General features: G+C 41.8%; 1 protein-coding gene across 13 annotated transcripts in view; it reads right to left on the minus strand.

Moving 5' to 3' along the window:
- Sel1l2 (SEL1L2 adaptor subunit of SYVN1 ubiquitin ligase) overlaps window positions 1–20,751 on the minus strand; it is a 126,867-nt gene that overhangs the window by 15,468 nt on the left and 90,648 nt on the right. For 7 of the 13 annotated variants that reach the window (XM_039105034.2, XM_039105029.2, XM_063283795.1 and 4 more), the window contains 7 exon segments: window positions 19,039–19,092; window positions 18,558–18,617; window positions 18,390–18,471; window positions 16,152–16,306; window positions 15,445–15,501; window positions 7,501–7,569; window positions 6,024–6,101 (listed from right to left, as the gene is read on the minus strand). In XM_039105034.2, coding sequence (XP_038960962.1) covers window positions 6,024–6,101; window positions 7,501–7,569; window positions 15,445–15,501; window positions 16,152–16,306; window positions 18,390–18,471; window positions 18,558–18,617; window positions 19,039–19,092 — 555 coding nt within the window. 13 annotated transcript variants of the gene reach the window in all.

Raw genomic sequence — 20,751 nt, forward strand, 5'->3', positions numbered from 1 at the left:
ATTATGCTATTGATTTTGAGCCAAGACTCAAAGGATGGATGCATTTTCTAGAATGGGAAGGTCTGTTTAGATAATTGTTACCTAATTTGGCTGAAGGGAGTTGAAATCAATGGTCAAATAACAATTCAGGGCATTGGATTTCACCAACCACTGTTAACAGCTAATAATTTATTACTATTTCTCGATATGTTATATTATGTTTGTTAAGTTGTGTAGTCTGTATTTATTTAAATTCAACAGCTCATAATATCACCAACATCTACCTGATGTTAAATTACCATTTCTTTTTCTCATTTATACTCAACACTCTAAAAATGGGGTGCTTTCAATAGAGGGAGGGCAATGCTCAGCTAGCGCATGATTTGGTAGATCAGTACTTAGTGTCTTAGTCGAGGATGAAGAATGAGCTTTCAATGACCTCTTCACAGGCCAGGGGGATCATGGGGTAAAACTGTTTGGTGTGCAAGTAGAACAACCTGAGTTCCAGCCCTGGAACATATGGAATCCATAGGTTCCTGAAAATTGTTCTCTACCTTTATGTGTGTTAGTGTGTGTGCATGTGCACACAACACACACACACACACATACATATAGACACATATACATGCATACATACATACACACACATACATACACATACAATACCCCCCCCCCACACACACACAACACTCTGGTGACTTTCCAACCAAAGTTCCTTTTTTTCTTAACTCCCATCATGTCTTGCCCTCTGGTGGCTATGTAAGGAGCCAGGGCTTGGCAACTTGGCTTTCAATCAGCAGATTTGTCAGTCAATCTGTTTTATGGACTTACAGAATTTCCTCAGGAAGCTAAATTCTGATAGAAGGTTCTCCAGTGTCTCCTAACAGTCTAAATTTAGTTCTTGTGCATGCAGCCAGATCATGCCCCCGTGACCAGGGAAAAGCACAGAAATGGAGAAGGCATATTTCAAATACCAGCTCAAGACTGCCAGCTTGGAGCCGGTGCACTTCAAAGGATGTATAAAAAAATCCTTGAGGTAGTCCATCAATATTAAACAAGTGACACAAATGGCCTTCGTGTTTATTTTGTGCTAGGCATTAATCCTAAGGCTATGAACTACACAAACATTCTGTAATCAAGGTACACCTGGGTCTTCTCTGTTCTCTTACATCTACATGTGATTTCTAGCAATCATGGCTACTCTTTTCTGGAAATAAGATTTACTGCAATGCATGTAGCAAAGTCTAGTATGTCTACTATCTAGGTGGCATCATTTAAATGTTGAACAAATGAAAGGGGAGGGGAGGAGAGGAGAGGAGGGAGGAAAGGAGAGGATATAACAGTCAGAGCAAAATACATTCCTTCTTTTATTGGACAACTCAATGGTGTTAAGTCTGGAGCACATATTTAGAATCTTTAGACAAGGGTTGCCCTCTCTGGCATCCCCATGCTCTGTGCTGGTGATGGAAGGAGCCACCGGATGGCATCCTTTGAGTGTGACAGTCATTATTATTATCATCAGAATGACTGTGGCTTCTAGCAAGAGACCCTCATAATCTGGCTTACTGATGTCATCAGACTGTCTGAGATCTCAGCTCCTCCATTTATACCGTCCTCCCCAGTGTATGGAATTCAGCTTCAGTAGCACACCATCCTGTGGTTTGTGGACTCACTGGAGAGTGTAGAGTGTGAAACTATCATGAAGCCATTGTCTATGCTGCACTGAGGCTTTCCAGAGGTGTGGCTGCTTTGGGGTCACCCGTGTTCCTCTAAGACCGTGTTTCTCCACCTGTGGGTCATGAACAACACTTTCACAAGGGTCACCCAAGACCATCCTGCATATCGGATATTTATATTATGACTCATCCCAGTATCAAAATTGTAGTTATGAAGTAGACAATGAAAATAATTTTATAGTTGGGGGTCACCACAACATGAGGAACTGTCTTAAAGGAGCGAGGTGTTAGGAAGATTGAGAACATGGCTCTAGGTCACCCTTACTCATGCTCTATTATAATGTCAATAAATTCACTGGTTTGACAAGCTGGATTTGGGTGGAATCATACTTTGATCTGTCATTGAGTTCTATCTGGGACAAGTCCAGTGATAGAGTAGAGGAGAGTGAGGTCAACCAAAGGGTGTCTACCTTGTCTAGGGGCAGCAGCAGCAGATTAGCTTCTCTGCTCCAGTTGTTGCCACTCAAAACAGTAATTCTGCATAGTCAGCTCTTGCCATTTTCAAGGAAAAGCCAAAATTAATTTTTCCTACCTCGGATGGGTCACATGGTAACATGGTATAGCAAAGTTTGAGAGAGGTACATCTCTCACATGCTACCACAAAGTGAACCATGAAAAGGACCCAACTGTCTGTGGTTTGATGAGACATTTACTGCTTTTTAAAAGTACTTTCTCAGATGAACAAAACACGTGTGTAGGTAACTTCCCAATATACAACTTCCATGTTAGGACTTCATGTTATTGACTAGTTAAGTGACACAAATGTAGGGAGCACATGGTCATTTATCTAATGTTGAATGAACTTTAGGAACATGGGACCTGGTCCTCCTCAGGTTGAGGGGATATGGAGTTCAGACAGTAGAAAAGAAGCCATGGGGCCAAAAGTTCTAGAACCCCAGAGTAGAGGGTAAGATGCTAATTCAAAAAGGCTGGGGCGGGGGGATTTTGTGAGCCAAAGGATGTGGGGAACTTTGTGGTGGAAAAGAAGATTGTTCCCTGCTTAGAAAGAGAAGGACTTAGAACGAGGTGTAAAGGAAGGAAGGGAAGCGTGATAATTGTATGTGGAGATAGAGTTGGGCCTGATGTGTTCTATGTGAGCTAACAAGACAAAAGAGTATGTAAACTATTTTTTTATGTCCTGGGTCTGATAAAATTTAAAGCAAACATACACACACATGCACACGCACACAGGCACAGGCACAGGCTCATGCAAACACACACACACACACACACACACACACACACACACACACACACACACACACACAATTTTGGAGACAGACTGCCCAGGGTAGCCTTGAACTTGCTATGTATGTAGCTCCTGATCCTGCCTCCACCTATGGAGTGCTAGGATCCATTTGCTTTATGTAGGGCTAAAGAGTAAACCCATGATTTTGTTCACCACACCAGGCAAGCAATCTGCTGGCTAAGTTATAGTTCAACCCTAAGAACAGTATTTTATTTTTAAGTTGCAAAACAGAAGTGCGTATGAGAGATCTATCAAGTTGTTCAGGCAATGGCCACGGAGTATGTGGCTGTGCCCACCCAACACCATTGAGAATTGTTTTAAGTGCAGTGTCAGACTTCCTTTAAAAAGAAGAAAAGCTAAGGTTAGAATATAACTAGCCTAGGTCACTGCTAGTCACAACCCTCAAGTACCTGGGGAGCAGAGTTAATCTGCACACCCAGATTTCTCGCATTATTCTTTTGGGATAGCAAATCAGCATTATTTGCCAGATTACAAGAGATTGTCCTCTGTCACCTCCTTCTCATCCCACCTCACCCCAATCCCTGTCTGTCTAATTTAACGGTATTCCAGACTAATTTAACTGTCTCTCTGAGCAACAATTTCATACACATTACAAGCAAGAGGTGCCGAGGACTAGCCTCTCAGTAATTTAACAACAAGCTCGTTAGCCTCAGGCTGTTTTTCCTTTCTAAATAGGCAGCTCCTACGGCAATGCACAGCTTGTGAAACTGGAGAACAATTGAAACAATTCTTGATCCAAATGTATCTTGGTTGCCTGTTTACAGAATAAAATCACATGACAGAAAAAAATGCTTCCTACTGTGGGTGCCAGAGAGTTAATCAGGACATTTTCCTAGACTAGGTTAATGAGTGTTAGATGATGTCTTAGCTTGGGGTTCTATTGTGACAAAATACTATGACCAAAAGCAAGTTGGGGAGAAAAGGGGGGTTATTTGGCTTATATTTCCACATTGATGTTCGTCATGGAATGAAGTCAGGACAGAAACTTAAATAGAGTGGGAGCCTGGAGGCAGGAGCTGATGCAGAGGCTATGGAGGGGGCTGCTTACTGGCTTGCTTCCCCTGATTTGCCCAGCTTGCTTTCTTATAGAACCCAGGACTGCCAGCCCAGGGACAGCACCACTCACAATGGACTGGGTCTTCCCCCACTGATCATTAATTGAGGAGGCAATTTAGAGTTGGATCTCATGGAGGCATTTCCTCGACTGAGGCTTCTTTCTTTCTGATGACTCTAGCTTGTGTCAAGTTGACACTAAATAAGCCAGTACAGATGAGGTCATTTCTTGTGTAGAAAAGATAGTATGCTATAGTATTTGACCTGATAAATATCAGCTTCACTGAGCCTATAGCAAAGATATGTTCTTGTTGAGTTTGTTTGTTTGTTTGTTTGTTTGTTTGTTTTCTTTGAGTCTGGGTCTCATCATGTAGCCACTATGACCTCACTCGAGCTCGTAGTGATCTGCCTGCCTCTGCTTCCTCAGGGCTAGGACTAAAGCTGTGTTCTCCCATGCCCAGCAAGGCAAAGATTTCAGCAGCAGAAGTCATGCATGTCCCCAGTGCGTGGGGTGCAGGGAGCGGGCTTTAGGACCTCCAAGTATACCAAAGTCCTTACATGATGAACCTCACCCCCTTGATCACATAGCATTGCATATAGCCTATGCATAGTTCCTATATTTTAAATCATCTCTATGTAATATAACAAATACAGTCTCAAGGTGACATACATGGTCATTATACGGTTCAGAGAATCAGAAATGGCAAGAAAACGTCTGTATGTATCTAGTCACAGTTTTGGGAACTGTAGTCAGTGGAATGCATGCATATGGAATAAGCTATACAACTGTCGCCCTTTCTGTATTTCCTCATAGCTGGAAGCCATTCTGCCTTGGCTGCGCATCCAGACTACAAAAGACAACAGTTGATTCCCAGTGACTGTTATATGCCAGGCAGGGCCTTAGTGTTAAATTTCCTTAATATTAAAGCATTAAGGAAATCTTATATTCCCAGCTCACTGATAGGGAAAGCGAGGCATTAAAAGTCACATAATTCATCCTTGGCCACCCTGGGAGTAAGCTGTAGGAATGACTCTCAAGCCAGAGTCACGTCTTCACCTCCCTTCCTTGGGTACCACCCTGGCCGCCTTCTGTCTGGGCTGCCAAGGCTCCAGCCTTTAGATAAACTGTGCTGGAAACCTGAATACCGACCTTATCTGTCTTAAACTTATTGCAGCTAGTGATTAAAGTGTCCTCTCCTCCCCTACCACTTTATTTTCTCTTCTCAAGTCGTGGCTTCATCTGCCCATCATGGCAGAGGGAAGCTGCACGTCTGTCTGGCTTCCTGCTGGCTCCAGCAGGGGTGGCACCAATCACTGGCCTCTTCATTTACCAAACAGACTGGAGACAGGCCATCTTCCTCCACCTCAAGCTCAATGCGGCTGATGATATACTCCCATCAGACACAAAGGTTCTTTCTAGAGTTACTGTGACATCCAAAAGAAACTGACAAGCGAGTAACTGCTACCAAAACACACTCCGGCCCCCAGGCTCTGGAAACTTCGAAAATAGTCTCTGCGGCTGTCTTGGCTCCTCTCAGCCTTTCTCACTGAGACCCCTGCCCTCGACTTCTCCAGCTCACGGGCTTTCCCTCCCCCAGATTCTAATTCCCATAAGACCCTCTGATTTCCTCCATGGCCCTCTTTTGTCTTCCTTTATTGGTCTTCTCTTTGTTCTCTCTCTTGATCCTCCCTCTCTCACTGCCCCCACCCTTCTCTCATGGTTCAGTTCAGTCTGTTGGCGGTGTTTAGGGCACTACCTTTTCTCCCTGCTCTGGACTCTTGTAGATACCTCTAGCTGTACTCTCCCTCACATCTACATAAAAGCCTTCCCCTCCCCCACCCCTTAGAATGGTCCTGTCCTCACTTTACATACTTCTCATAAGGGCTTAGGACTTCGAAGTCAATTCTTGGGCATTGATTCTTGGGTCTGTTTGAACTAGAAGCCACTTATTTTACATGATTATGGCAGTGGGCTGGGGGTATACCTTGCTGGCCGCCATGGAGAAGTATTTGAAGGCAGTGGCATTATTTTGTGGTGCAGCAGCGTTCCCCTCTAAATACATCTACAGATGAAAAAGAGGATGTAAATAGCAAAATCGCTTAAGAGTGAGGCAATGTTTTAAAACTAAGTGGCCCTAATGATCGTTACCGTATTGGGAATATAATAACTACACTGAATTTTCCATTTTAAAGTAGCACACGTTATTTTAGTTTTACTTCAAGTAAGAAAGCAGAAGAAACTCACCTACACACACACACACACACACACACACACACACACACAGAGAGAGAGAGAGAGAGAGAGAGAGAGAGAGAGAGAGAGCCTCAGAACAAAGAAATGAACCCTATTTGTGTTTTCTCCTATTCCTCGAATCTAAATTACAGTATGTGACAGTTCTGGAAGCAGGGTACACATTCCCATGGTAACTAAGGCAAATTGGCTGTAAGGAGGCAAAGGAGCCCCGGGGAGTGGAGGGAGTGGTCTCTTTAATGAGAGAGAATATCCCATCAAATGGTCCATAAGGACTGATTTTGATTTTGGTTGCGGTAGAACTGTTTCTCATTCCAGGGGTAGAGGAAAGACACCTGACTGGGCCAGGGCTTGTACCATTCTCAGATGACAGCTAGCCTGTTATTCTTGGGCCTAAGGGAAGCTCATGGACTCATAGTTATTCTCTGCAGAGGACTCCAGGCCAGGTGTATTTCCAGGTTTTGTGAATGCCTCAGATAAAGGCTGATGTTCTAATCGGCTTCCTCCTCTTACCTTAAGAGTACCAGCCACTGTCTCCAGCCTAAGTGCCTCTTAGCTGCTGCCATAAATGAGTTCTTTAAGTGTTGTCACACCTTTTCCTGCATTCAATCAATCCTTAGAGAGGGTGTGTGTGTGTGCGAGCGCATGCACGTCTGTGTCTGTCTGTCTGTCTGTCTGTCTGTCTGTCTGTCTGTGCGCATGGGTGTTGGGAGAGTATTGCCAGCAAGCATGACACAACAGGACAGTCCTGTTGAATTGGTTCTTTCCTTCCACCATCTTGTGGTTTCCAATGATTGAATTCAGTTCGCCAGTATTTCCTAGCAAATGTCTTACTTGCTGAGTGACCTCACTGGCCCATCTACCTTATATTTATAGGCAGGGTTTCTTACTAAATCTGTGACTCACTGATTTAGCTAGACCAGCTGGCCAGTGAGCTCTGAAGATCTGCCTGTCTTTACCTGGGGTTACAGACCTGAATAAAAAGATAGGTTTTTCTGGAGGAGGTGTGTGTGTGTGTGTGTGTGTGTGTGTGTGTGTGTGTGTGTGTGTGTGTGCATGTGTGCGCGCACACACGCGTGCGCGTTCACGCATGTGCTGGAGCAGGTCCTCATGCTTGACAGCAGCACTTTATAAATTGAGACATTTCCCCAGTCCCCACATTTCTTAACTTTTAAAGAAATAACAAGTACTGATGAAGTAGAAGCATGCACCTTTCCTATAAATGCCATGGCATTTGCACTCCCAGCTTTTGCTGCCTTTAGAAAGTAGTATAACGCCTTCTGGAGAGAAAAGGAACAGTATTACTGCCAGTCACAAATACATTCTACAAAATGACTTTTTGTACTAGATTTTAGTCATTCAACGTGCATTCAAAAATATCCGCGAAATAACCATTTTGTTCAAGGCACTCTTCCAATGTTATTTCTACCATAAACCCGAAGAGTGGGAGAACGCATGTTTATGTGCATATGTATTCTGAAACAGGATGAACATATATATATATGTATATATATATATTAATGTAAAGGTACGTTTCTTCTCACATTTGGAAAAGCTAGATGGGTAAGTGGCTTTGTCAGGAAAGATGAATCTCAGCTACAGATTTAAATAGTCCTTATTTGGAAGAATAGACTTTATGCACTTGTTTTGAGCCAGCTTGTACTACAGTTGGCAGAATCCTCATGCTCATAAGGCAGAATAATGCCAGACACACCCAGCTTCTTGCTGACACCATGTTTTTGTGTAGAGGTTAAAAGAGTTTCTTCTGAATCAAAATGAAGGGGACCAGTAAAACCTCTGCTTTCTCTAAGTAGTAAGATTAAACATTCTAGAATAATCTTATCTCTTATTGCTCCACTCTCCAGGCCTCATCTGGGCTTTCTAGAAAATTCCTGAGAAATAAAAGTGACCGACCTCAGAAATGATACTTGAAGACACGTTTTCAGTGTCATATTTGAACACAATGCATCTGTCCTTTACAAGGACTTCACTAGATTAATGGGTGATGGCTAATGGGTGACCTGCTTCCTCCCAAAGAGAAGACAATGTTTAGGGGAAAATATGGATGCCTCTTTTATATGAAAGTGGGCTGCAAAATGCCTAGAGCTTGTTTGAAAGGTACTCTTGTATTGCTAAGTTGTCCTCCCTGTGGACCTAATTACAGATGCACCTCTGCTGGGCTCTTTTGCATCATCGTTCCTTTCATCTTCAGAAAACTTGGTTAACATCTGCTACATGCCTATTGGTACATTAGCCATCACAAGTCATTTGTAATGAACAAAATCATGCTCCCTTAGATTTCTTATTTCTAGAAGGTGTTATGCAGCCCACCAGGTGAAAAAAGACACCGATGACTTTGTCTGTTGTTGATCCTGGATGCTATCATGCTGCTCTGCCAAGGAAGACGTTCCCATCAGTGGGATAGTGTCATGACTGTTGGGACTGACTACTACATTTCTGGTTGAATTTAAGGCCAGATCTACAGGAGAAAACTCAGGGCTGATACTACTAAACTGACCCAAAGCTGACAGCTAGGGAGTGCATAGGCCCTAAGAGAGGACCTGTTATTTTCATTTTGCTAAATGCTCATACTATCAAACTGTCTTCTAAACACTTACGTTTATATACCGATTGATTGGTGTGGCTGCTAATCTTGATCAGAGAAGTTTCTTTGTCAGTGAGTGACAGTTAAAACAGAGACTCATGATTGGTCAGACTTGAGAATAAGTTATGGTGAATACTCAGTCCTAAACTGAATATGTATCCTATTTCCCCTACTCCCACTGGGTCAAGGAACATCACTGAAGAGAGGATAGAATGTATGAGCACAAGGATAAGAAGAAACGCTGTGTTTCAAATGTGACAAAGCTGTTTCATGTATGAATTCACAGCAGCCGTGGTTCCTGGTCCAAGATCTGGATAAGATCAAGCCAGTCACCTTTACATCAAGGATGGGGATAGCCTTATAAGGCCTTATCCCTAATTGAAGAGTTATTGGCAGTTGAAGGTGCTTGGGAATGTAGACTCAAGTTTCTGTGAGGGTTTGGCCTCTAGTATGTTGCTGATACTCTAATGGCTGGCTCCACACCCATGTGCATGAAGGTACCATGAACAGGACTTAATTTATTTATAGAAGAATTTATATCTGTATCAAAATATACCTACATGAAGAGAATGGGATGAGAGAGGGAGATGTGTTAGAGGGAGGTGGAGTAAGTGGGGAGTGAGAGGTAGGTATGGTGAACACACACCGAATAGCTGTGTGAATTCATAGTCACTATCAAGGGATAAAAATAATCGAAAATCAAAGAATAAGTAACAATATTTTAAAACAAAACATGATTCCTGTACTTGACCCCTGACAATAGTGCTGAGAGAAAATGAAATATGTCAATAGCACTGAGTAGGTGAGGAGCTAAAAAGAATCCCTCCAAATAATTAAATAGATAGAGAATGGGCAAAGATTATAGATTGTACTGTTTCCTAACAGATGTTTATATGACTTTTCTTTCTAAATTTTTGTACTGTCATTATAAGGAAGGACTATTAATATCTGATTTCATTTAATGACACCTAAAATCATGCAACCAGCATTAGACTTTCACAAGCAGACTAAATAGAGTCTCTATGTCCTTGGAACTCTGCCTCCATGGTATGAAGGGGAAGACCAAAGTGACAGAAACTTCACTATATTGATGCCATCAGAACCAGGGAAGTGTCAAGAGTAAGGGAGTCTTCATTCCCTTGGCAATGTCCAGACTGTCTAAGAAATTAGTGTTTCAATGTGGCCAGAGTAGGATACTCAAAATCTAGGGCTTGTAAAATACCTGGAGGCTTTAGAGTAGACCACTAAACTAAGGATTTAATTGTCTCCAAAAATAAAGATTATTAGAGATTTACAAACATTGGGAGATCTTGAAACTAAAATCTCTGGACTAATATAAGCATTAGATAGGAGAAACTTAAAGCTATGTGTGGTTTGCCAAATTAAAGAAAAAAACTGGTACTGAAAAAAGGATATTTTGCATCAATGCTTTTCTTATCCAAACACTGTGACTTGGTAAAACTGGATACATTCAGGTTAGTATTGTCATAGACTCTGTGGCCAGGGCTAAGCATGCACCCAAATAAGGGTGCTAGATATGCAAGTCACATCATCTCTAGGTTTGAGTTCCTCATTTAGATTCTCCTCCTTTGTGTTCTCCAGGTACCCTGTCCTGTGCCTATAATATTATTTATCTACCAGCTTATCTGTTTGTCTCCTTCAGTGTTCTACTTTGCATAGTGTGTTCCATATATTAAACACACAGAAAATATTTTTAAGAGGAATGAATGAATATTTACGAATCTTTAAAGCAGGGGACCTGGACTTTAATCTTTATGGGACATCTTGACCTAAATCTTATGGTCCTAAAATCATTTCAAAGTCCAGTTTAGAAGTTTGGCTCTCAATTAATCTGCAGTAGAGTTCTGGGGGGAAGGTTTCATTCCGGGAGAAAGATAATTTGAAATTTTAAAAGGAAATAATCTACTCAGAAGCAAATGAAGGTTCTAGAGTTCCCATCCTCTGACCAACGTGATTCCATAAGGTTCCAGGGGCTTGGCGGCGTCTCACACACCACTTAGTGATATGGGTTACTCTTCTGCAGTGTCATGCCTTACTATACTCCAGTGTTGTGGCTCACTGTATTCCACTCTTGTGGCTTGCTTTACTCTAATGTCTTAGCTTCCTCTCCTCCAATGTAGTGGCTTACATTACCCCACTGTGTTTTACTCTACTCCAGTATCGTGATTTTCTTTACTTCGCTGTCTTTGCCTATTTGGAATTTCAGTTCTTGATTCTTCCTCTTTAAACTTACTGGTTCTGATGTGGTTACTGGTATTGTGTAAAATGTTTTTGTTTTTATTTTTGTTTTAGTTTTCAGGACAGGGTTTCTCTGTGTAGCCCTAGCTGTCCTGGAACACTGTCTGTAGGCCAGGCTGGCCCTGGACTCAGACATCTATCTGCCTGCCTCTGCCTCCCAACTGCTGGGATCAAAGTCATGCACCATCACACCTGGTTATGCATGGCTGGCCATAAAAATGTATTTGACACCACAAGAAACTGCCACACAAAGCCAAGTCAGTGTTTGGAGATGTAGTTCTTTTTGTTGAATGCTTGTGCTTGTCTAGCATGCACAAAACTCTGGTTTGACATAGCACTGCATAAACTATGTGAGGTGGTGCCTGTCTGATATCCCTGCCCTTGGGAGGTAGAGGCAGGGTAATCATAAGTTTAAGGTCATTCTCAATTACATAATGATTTTGAGGCCAGCCTTGGCTACTTGAGATTGTGCCACAAACAAACAAACAAACCAGAATAATTATCCACCCAATCATCCATGCACCCTTTAAATATTTATTGAGCAGAGTCAAAGATGTTGGCTGCTTACAATGCACAAGGTCTTGGATTCCACCCCCAGCACCAGATAAACAGGGTGTGGTACACATCCTTGTAAGCCCAGCACTCAGGAGGTGGAAGTAGGAGAATCAGAAGTTCAGTCATCCTCAGCTGCGGAGTGACTTTGAGGCCAGCTTGGGCTACAGATCTCCAAGAAAATTACTGAGCACTTACCAATCGCCCATTCTACAATGGACATTCTAATCAGGATGGGATCTTACTGCCAATGGCAGATTATAGCTTAAAGTTATATTGACAGTTATTTTCACTCTCAGTAGAAGATAAAATAATGGTTTGTCTCACAGCTAATGGTATCATGCTATTATGATAGATGGCATATCCTGAACATTATGTTAAGTAAAGTTTCATTATTTTATTTTTAGCTCTGTCTCAGTCATTCGGTCTCTGCCTGTCTCTTTGTCTCTGTCTCTCTCTCTTTTTCTCTCTAAAGAAAATCCCTAGTTTAATCAGTTTGCAACATTTTCTCTAGAATGAAATGTGAAGGAAATGCTTTATTCTGACAACAATTCTGAGTACTTCTTTTATCCAGGGCTCTGTAGATCCTCCTGAAATGAACATTAGCCCTTTCTCTATATGAAGCAGCAGAAAGGATGATGCAGTTGCCTTAGGGTTGATATTATTCCTCTACCAGTTTTAATTTAATTATGTGGCATCCACTTTAATAATAATGCATCCAAGCACCCTGTTTCCCTAATGCAATTCATCCTGAGCTTTTATAGTTTTAAGAATGCAAATGAAATTAAAATTCGTGTGTGGGAAAATTCAAGATAATGCAATCAGGAATTGCACATATACAATTTTTAATAATTATAAAGTTGGTCAGCGAGAGGCCAAATTGTTCCCTGTGATAAGAAATGCTGAGAAATTAATTCAATCAAAAAAGCAAGCAGTGATGGGGAAAGGCAGGATAGCTATTCCTGGGTATTTTCATTTGCAGTTTGCTGATCAGCAAACTGGAGCATCCCATTTAAGATGGGCTTTGCTGTAATCATTTCTTCAGTGGACTGAAACCTCAGACTGGCTGACGTGGTGGAGTTCAGGCTGAGAGGCATCATCCAATGTGTAAGCTATTAGCATCCATCCATTCAATATATATTTATCGAGTGCTTCATAGATACCAGACACTATTCTGAGTAGAAGACAAACTAGTGATTAAGAAAAACACAAAGATCTTCCGTGGTGGGCACGTGAGCACTGGAGTTATCAAGAAAATCCTCTCCAAGGGGCAAGACTTGAAGAATAAGAGGCCAAATATGGGAGAAGCTGCAGAAGCAGCCTCTTGGCTGCGTCCTTTTCATTCCCCACCCCCACCCCCTCACCCCCGCCATGGCTAATTGAGTGTAAGTCAATCAGGCTTGAGATCTCAGAGTTATGGATGAACTTGCACACACATTTAGGCTCATTAGGCTCAGAAGTAGAGAGGCTGAGCCTGAACTTGTCCAGAGAGTGCCTGACTGATGGCAGGGTTCTGGAATTAAACCCATTTGGAGTCTCTGGCTGGGTCCAAAGGCAATGATCAGCAAGTCAGAGATGTGGGCTGGAGAAATGGCTCAGTGGTTAAGAGCACTGACTGCTCTTCTAGAGGTCCTGAGTTCAAATCCCAGCACCCATATGGTGGCTCACAACCATCTGTAATGGGATCTGGTGCCTTCTGCTGTATCTAAGACAGCTACAGTGTACTCATATATATTAAATAAATCTTTAAAAAAAATAAAGTCAGAGATGATGCCCTTTTGTATTCTTGCTCTGAAAATGGAGAGGCAGATTTTAGAGACCATATTGAGGGAGTAGTACAAACATAATTTCTATTTACTAAAAATAAGATAGTTTTTTCAATGCTGAATTCCCGCATTCAAGTTTTCCTCCCTCAGTTTTGAAGTTTTAGTTTTACTTTATGTGTATGAGTATTTTGCTTGCATGTATGGCTGTGTACCATGCACAGGAGGAGGCCAGAAGAGAGTGTCAGAGCCTTTGAAACTGCAGTTACAGACAGTTGTGAGCCATCATATGGGTGATGGGAATTGAACCTGGGTCCTCTGTAAGAGCAACAAGTGCTCTTTGAGGCTGAGCCAGTGCACCAGCCCTGGAAGTCTGCTTCCCAGTTACGGGTTGCTTTCCAGCTGTGGCACTTGAAGCAATTTCCTTTATCTCTCCAGACCAGGGTTTTCATCTATAAAACACATCTAAGAAAATCTCTACTACAACAATGTTGCTGGAGAATCCACGATGGGTCCTCATGATGCCTGACTCCTGGCTGTTGCCACTATAGTCTTGGGATCCTTTCCTGTCACCCCAGAGGGCTTGCATGTCACCTGACTTGGGGTGGCTCCAGCCCCTTAAGTGTTCATGTTGTGTGTGGCTGACACTACTTGTGTGTGTATGAATGTGTGTGTGTGCATGGGTGTGTGTATGCGTGTATGTGTGTGTGTGCGTGTTTGTGTGTGTGTGTGGTGTGTGTACGTGCACGTGTGTGGTGTTTGGGGGGGGATTCTGTAAAAAGGATGTGTCATCTTTAAGTCAATCAAAGTTTCTGTTTATAACAAATGAGAAAATGTTACAGTATGTACCCTATGACTAACATTTATTGTAAGCTAAAAATCGGACATTAGAGTAATCTTATGAATACAGAACTCTCATCTAAGGAGCTAAATCAGTGCTTACAGTTCGGTTTAAAGGCCCCAGAAACCTTCATTTCTGCTATCCTGGGATGCATATGCTTATGTAAATAGCTACTTACTCTATGGAGTTAACTGACATTTATCTAATGTGTACCATCTCTCATATAAAGGAGAGAATACAGCAGTAAAGACACACATAAAATAACAAGATTAAGCGAAACAGAAACTGGCAACAGATCCCCCTTTCAATGTAACCACCGTGGAAAGGGGTGATTGTAACCCTTAGGCTGTTGGGTTTATAAGCTGAGACAGAATTTGCGTTCCTTTGAGAAAGTGAGCACGTGGCTCCTACAAAACGCAACCTAATTATTTAGTAAGAATTGTTTCCCAGGTCTGTGGTGATTGGCATCTTGAAACCACAACTAGAATCTAAGCAAGAATTTAGCCTGTGATGTTGGCATCCTACCGAGGAAGGGACTGTGTGTGTTAAGTTTATTTATTCTTTCCTCTGCTATGCATTTGGAGGGTTAATTAGGCCCTTACCTTCACCATAATAAGGTAAGAAGAAGCACAATGATTAAATGATTTACAACATCACAGAGATGCTTAATTTAAATTATAGTAAAAAAGCATTTCTGCTCTAGCCAAATCTCCTGTGATCTGGATAAGTTAGGCCCTTGGACTGCTTAGCAGAAGTTTCCCGTGGGGTGGGGACCTTCTGCAACTGGCCTTTGGGGAAGATGAAAGTTCAAGGCCAGGGTGTAGGGCTGCTCTCGGTTCTCAACTGCAGCCTGACAAACCGAATACAGATGGTAGGACATGTTCAGGGACTGCACAGGCATGGGGTACTCCTTGGCTTCGTTGCCCCTCAGAAGTTGGTTTGGGCTTGAAGACAGGTTAGGAAAATGTTAGTGAATGCTGCTTTCTCTCACAAACAAGGATGCAGCTCTGACCAAAGCAGCAGCGGTAGCTCCCCAGAGCCCACCCACTTCCCCCTCTTCCGTTTTCCCTTGCCCCTCAGCTTCCCTCATCATTGTTGGTCTTCTCTATAGGACTGAAGTTTGGGATCAACTTACACTGTAATCTTGATCTAGACCTTTTCTCCCAATTAGATGCAATTGTCCAAGAGATACCTAGAAATGATGATATTTGAAAATGGTTTTAGCAGCAGTATTAGTTTGAACAAAATAGCATTTAGTTGTTGATTTTACTATAGTGTGTTGTTTCGGTGTGGTGCTACTGGCTTGCTTTGGAAGAGGTGGGGAAACATTTCAGTCTTTTTTACTCTGTGTCTGTTATTGGACAGTCAGTTGCTACTAGGCATATAGCTTCCTTAGGGGCCAAAAGCCACTGGCAAGAGTGTGGTGACAACCAGGCTCATAGATGATGGGGCCATGTCTGTCTCACTAAAATCACATAGGTGCTGTCCTCTTCCCACTCTGGAAACTCAGGAGTTCATCCACTTTAATACCAACACCAGAGGAACTATTTCCCCATAATGGAAACCTAGGTTTTTAACAAGTGAGATTTCCAGGAAGAATTGCAAACTCCCCACTCCCCATCACCATCATCTTGCTATCCCTGTGGCAACTACCTCTTCAATAAGACCCCCCCAAAGCTGCAGGTGGCTAGCAGACAAAAAGGGAGTGGGACAGAGAGGAGAGGGCGTCTCCTCCCGTTCACATTCAAGGGAGGGTACTGTCAATCCTCCCGGCACTCAGAAGGAGCCAGCTCTCTGGCAATTGGCATGTTCTAAGAATGCGGCCTTTTCTGTGTACATTACTTGTATCTGAACATCTCCTCTTTCTGCCAAAAACTTATAGTATTGGTATATGTCCCAATCCAAAATCTCACTGTTGGAACTCAGATTCTCAGGTCTCTCGGTTAGCCTCACTTTTTCCACGGGAATACCTTCACTTTTTTCCAATTTGTCAGCAACTGTGGACAGAAACAGACCAGAAGATAGAATACTCGGGCTGCAAGCAGTAACAGTCAACTTGGAGGGACTCTGTTAGACCTTTTCTGCTTACATTGTGCAGGCATCTGGACGACTGACAGGGAGGCTCCATGGAGCCTGGCTGTGTTTTGTTCTTTTGGATATTAAAATGAAGGTGGGAGAAGGTCTGAACTTGCTTTTGAAACTCATATACATATCATCAGCATAGACTCTCATGAGGATATAGGCGAGGGGGCAAGAGCAGAGGTTTTAAAGGGACGCCTGACGACCCCCTCTGTGCTACATGGGCATTGCAATGTAAGAGTAAGGGCTACTCAGTTATTCCCTGTAGATACTGAGACTAAGTACAAAGATACATGTGCTTGAATATTCCTAACGAAACATGCAGTTTGAAATTTATATGTAAAAAAATAAGTAAAAAATGTAGAAAAAAATAGAAAAGAAATTTATATTAGCAATTCCGTTATCATTGAACATATGATATGATCCTGTCATAAATAGCCTCTGAAAGCCAAAAGTGACTTTTTTTCAAGCCACTCCTTGTCCCAGATGTCTGGGACACTGTGTAGATCCTTATTCTGAAGGTAGAAGTTAATGACTAGACCCACTTCTATCTAGAACCGCGTGTCATCGCTCTGAGGAATTTTGCAAGATGCAATGAGACATACAACTCAGATGAGTCCCTAAGAACGCAGACTGCCCCATGCTCTGTTTCCGTAGACAGAAATTTCATGGTAGAACAATGACAGTTTGAACAGTGGAGTGATCCTCCTGTGTGTGTCTTCTATTTGTTTCGCTAGGATATTTTATTTTCCATTTTCATGTATTTCTTTTTTGAGATGGGATTTCTTTATTTAGCCTTGGCTGGCTTCAAATTTGAAGTGACCTTCTTCTGGTTCCCTGTCCCAAGTGCAGGGATTACAGGCCCATACCACCATGGCCACACTGGGCACTTTTAGCAAACCATCTAACATTACAGAGGTTAGACTTAGGGGAATTTGCTCGATATTTATCAGTTTAAGAAACAAACATCATAGCAGGGCATAGCAGTGCACACATGATCCCTGCACTTAGGAGGCAGAGGTAGATGGATCTGTGAGTTTGAGGCTAGCCTGGTCTACATAGTGAGTTCCAGGAAAGCCAGAGCTACGTAGTGAGAACCTGTCTTGGAAAAAAAGGAACAAAAATTATAACAATAAATAAAACAGAAATGTTTAGAAATAAATCTTTTTTAAAAAGAGATAAAAATAATTAAGGTTGCCCAAACTCTAGATGACATTAAAATATTGTATTAATTAGATGTTAGTAATATATACCTTTACCAACTGGTATTGATTTATAAGTGCAGACAAGCATGTGGGTGTGTGCATGCATGGGTGTCTGTGTGTGTGTGTGTGTACCCCTGTGTGTCCACATGTGTATGAGTATGGAGGCCAGAAGTCAACCTTGGGTTTCTTCCTTTAAGTCTATTCATCTTGTCTTTTGATTCAAGGCCTATGGCTGGCCTAGAACTCACTGAGTAAGTAGGCTAGCTACCCAGTAAGCCCAGGGATCAGCCTGTCTCTGCTTCTCCAGGGCTGACCGTGCCCTGCTCTTTTTTAAAATGTGGATTTAGGGCTTGAACTCATGTCATCGTGCTTGTACAACAAGCCCTTTAGCAGGCAAGTCATATCCCATTTCTGTCTGGTGTTAATATTTTAAAAACTGCTTGGTAAAAGTCTGTTTTATTTCTAATGCTGGGTGATTGAACAAAACCCGCATTTTTGTACATGCTAGACAAGTACTCTATCACTGAGGTAAGCTTCAGATCCATTCACAGTAAAGTGAATTATGAGAGCTGGGTGTGGTGGCACACACCTTAAATCCCAGAACTTGGGAAGCACAGGCAGGCAGATCTCTGAGTTTGATGCCTGCCTGATTTACATAGGAAGTTCCAGGCCAGGCAAAGCTATAGACAATGAGACCTTGTCTCACAAAACAAAAAGAAAAACAAACAAACAAGATAAACATCAAAGAAACAAACACCACTCTATTCTCCCCAAAAGAATTATGAGAATTACTCACTATAATCTGCCACTTTCTTGTAATGATTTAGAGCAACTTCACAATTTTGCAGAACATTAATTCCTGACAAGTATCTGTACCCCTAGAAAGCAAGCATGCCTTGGAGTTAATATTCAGAGATTGCTGTAGTTACACATATTCTGATCTAAGAATATTTAATTTACAAACCAGAATCATCTGGGACATCATGCTCCCTCCAGCACTTCCAAAGGTATAATATATCAGTGCCTAAGGAACAAGAAATACAACCACATTGGTTTCCTAAGTTTGGAACTCAAACCAAGCTGTTTTTTTTTTTTTTTTCATTCCTATCCCAATAATGACCCGAGAACAACTCACTCCCAAGTATGTTTCAATCTGCTCTGTTAAGATGGTTTCCATTTTGGGGGTTACCAGGGAGTAGAGAGTGGGATAGAGGCATGGTGGATGGTACGCCACATTTTTCATCTTAAAATCCTATCAAATAGACACTACATACCTTTGGCAAAGAACCTGGCATTTAAGGCTTTAAGAAGTTTGTGGCAGATTGCTAAGTTTCTTTGGTCAGTGGGCACTTTTAATACCATGGTGCACTGAACCTCTTTAAGAATGGATTATTTTAAATAAATAAATAAATTTTGTTCCGGAAAAAAAATAGTGTTGCTTTTACCTTGGCTTGGTCATATTCCATTCCTATTCCATAAGAAGATAAAAATCCCAATGCCTGAAGGCAAGAGAGAACACAAAACTCAGTCAATCAATTTGTTTCATAATTGTTATTGATCTATCTATTTTTGGATCTATTTATTTATGTGTGATTGCTTTATCTGCATGTAGCTATGCGCACCCTGTGTGTGCCTGGTGCCCTCACAGGTCAGAAAAGGGCCATTGGATTCCCTGAGACTGGAGTTATAGATGTTTGGAACCGCCATGTGGGTCCGGGAATCGAATCCTGGTCCTCTGCAAGAGCAACCAACCAACCACTGAGCCACCTCTCCAACCTCATAATGTTTTGGTCTATATTGAAAAGTGGTATTTTATATATGTTTTTAATAATAATTTATGCTGTTGGCTTATTTATAATTCCATAACAAAGTGTTTTTGTTACAGTTATGAGAACTTGGGAAATATTACAATATTGGGAGGATTCTATGATATACGTGAATCTCTGGTAATTCTTACTTTGCTTTAGAGTAAAGTTTAGTAATAAAACATTGATGTCAGGCATGGTGGTGCACATCTGTACCCCAGGAGGCTGAGGCAGGAGGTTCATGGCATCAGGCCGTCCTGGGCTACATAGAAAGACCTTGTCTCAAAAACAAAGACAAAAACAAGCAACAACAATAAAACAAAAACAAAAGCAAGCAAACTAAAAAAGGTATAAACTTGTAGTCGATAAATGTTTTCCTTTGTTGTAAATATAATTTCTTTTGATGTGTTAACCAAAAGAATTATCCTTTTTCCTTTGCTGTGTTATGGGACTCGAGCCCAGGACCTCGAATGAGCTTAGCAGGTGCTCTACTACTGAGCTGTTTCCCTACCCTCGATTTGAGCATTTTCAGTCACAATTCAAAAATAAAATAGAATTGATATAACAAGATATTTAAGTCAAAATACACCGAATAAAGAGGAAAAGTCTAATCACAGAGCAAGCTGGGGAGGTATTGGGAGCCCCAGCCCCCATCCGCCACAGACACAGTATGCCATCCAAAAGCTTTTATAGAAACCACAGAAACGAGTTAAATCAGTGTATCGGTGTGACGCACCAAGCCGGAAGTGCGATTCAAAGCCCGCACTGGCAGCTCCCAGATGGTTTGACCTATGCTTTTTCACATTTGTGATGGTGTGAAAGCAATGTATGCTCTGTAGAAATTGTGTTTCAAGCCTGGATTTTGTCATTTCCTGGGCTGGTGGCATGGGATTCTATACTCTCAGGATGCTGGGCAGAGTCAGAGAGCTGCAGTTCCTAGGAAAATGCGGTCCCAAGGGTGGTCCACTTTGTGATGTTTGTGTTGTAAGCTATAGTGTTTGGAAGGTGACCAGTTTGGGAGATTTTCAATTTTTATCAGCGCTTTCAGATTCCTTCCTTCTAGCAGCTGTCTGTGTGAGCCCTTCTTGGTTCTGATTGGGCCACTATGGTAATCTTTTGTCTCCTTTTGTCAGTTCCTAGTCTGCTGTCACTGTTAGGCCCCCTCATCCTAAGTATATAAGCTCATAACTAAGTTTTTTTTTCACAGTTTATAAGAATGTTGTCAAATGTCAAACATGTCAAGATGCATCAAGATCCAATAATTAATCACATGAGAAAATGAGTAATTCTATCATTTCAAGGATAAAGAACTTGGCTACTTCTTGTTTATTTAATTGTGCATATATATGTGCA

The sequence above is a fragment of the Rattus norvegicus genome, chromosome 3 (assembly GCF_036323735.1).
Source record: "Rattus norvegicus strain BN/NHsdMcwi chromosome 3, GRCr8, whole genome shotgun sequence".
Taxonomy (NCBI): Eukaryota; Metazoa; Chordata; class Mammalia; order Rodentia; family Muridae; genus Rattus; species Rattus norvegicus.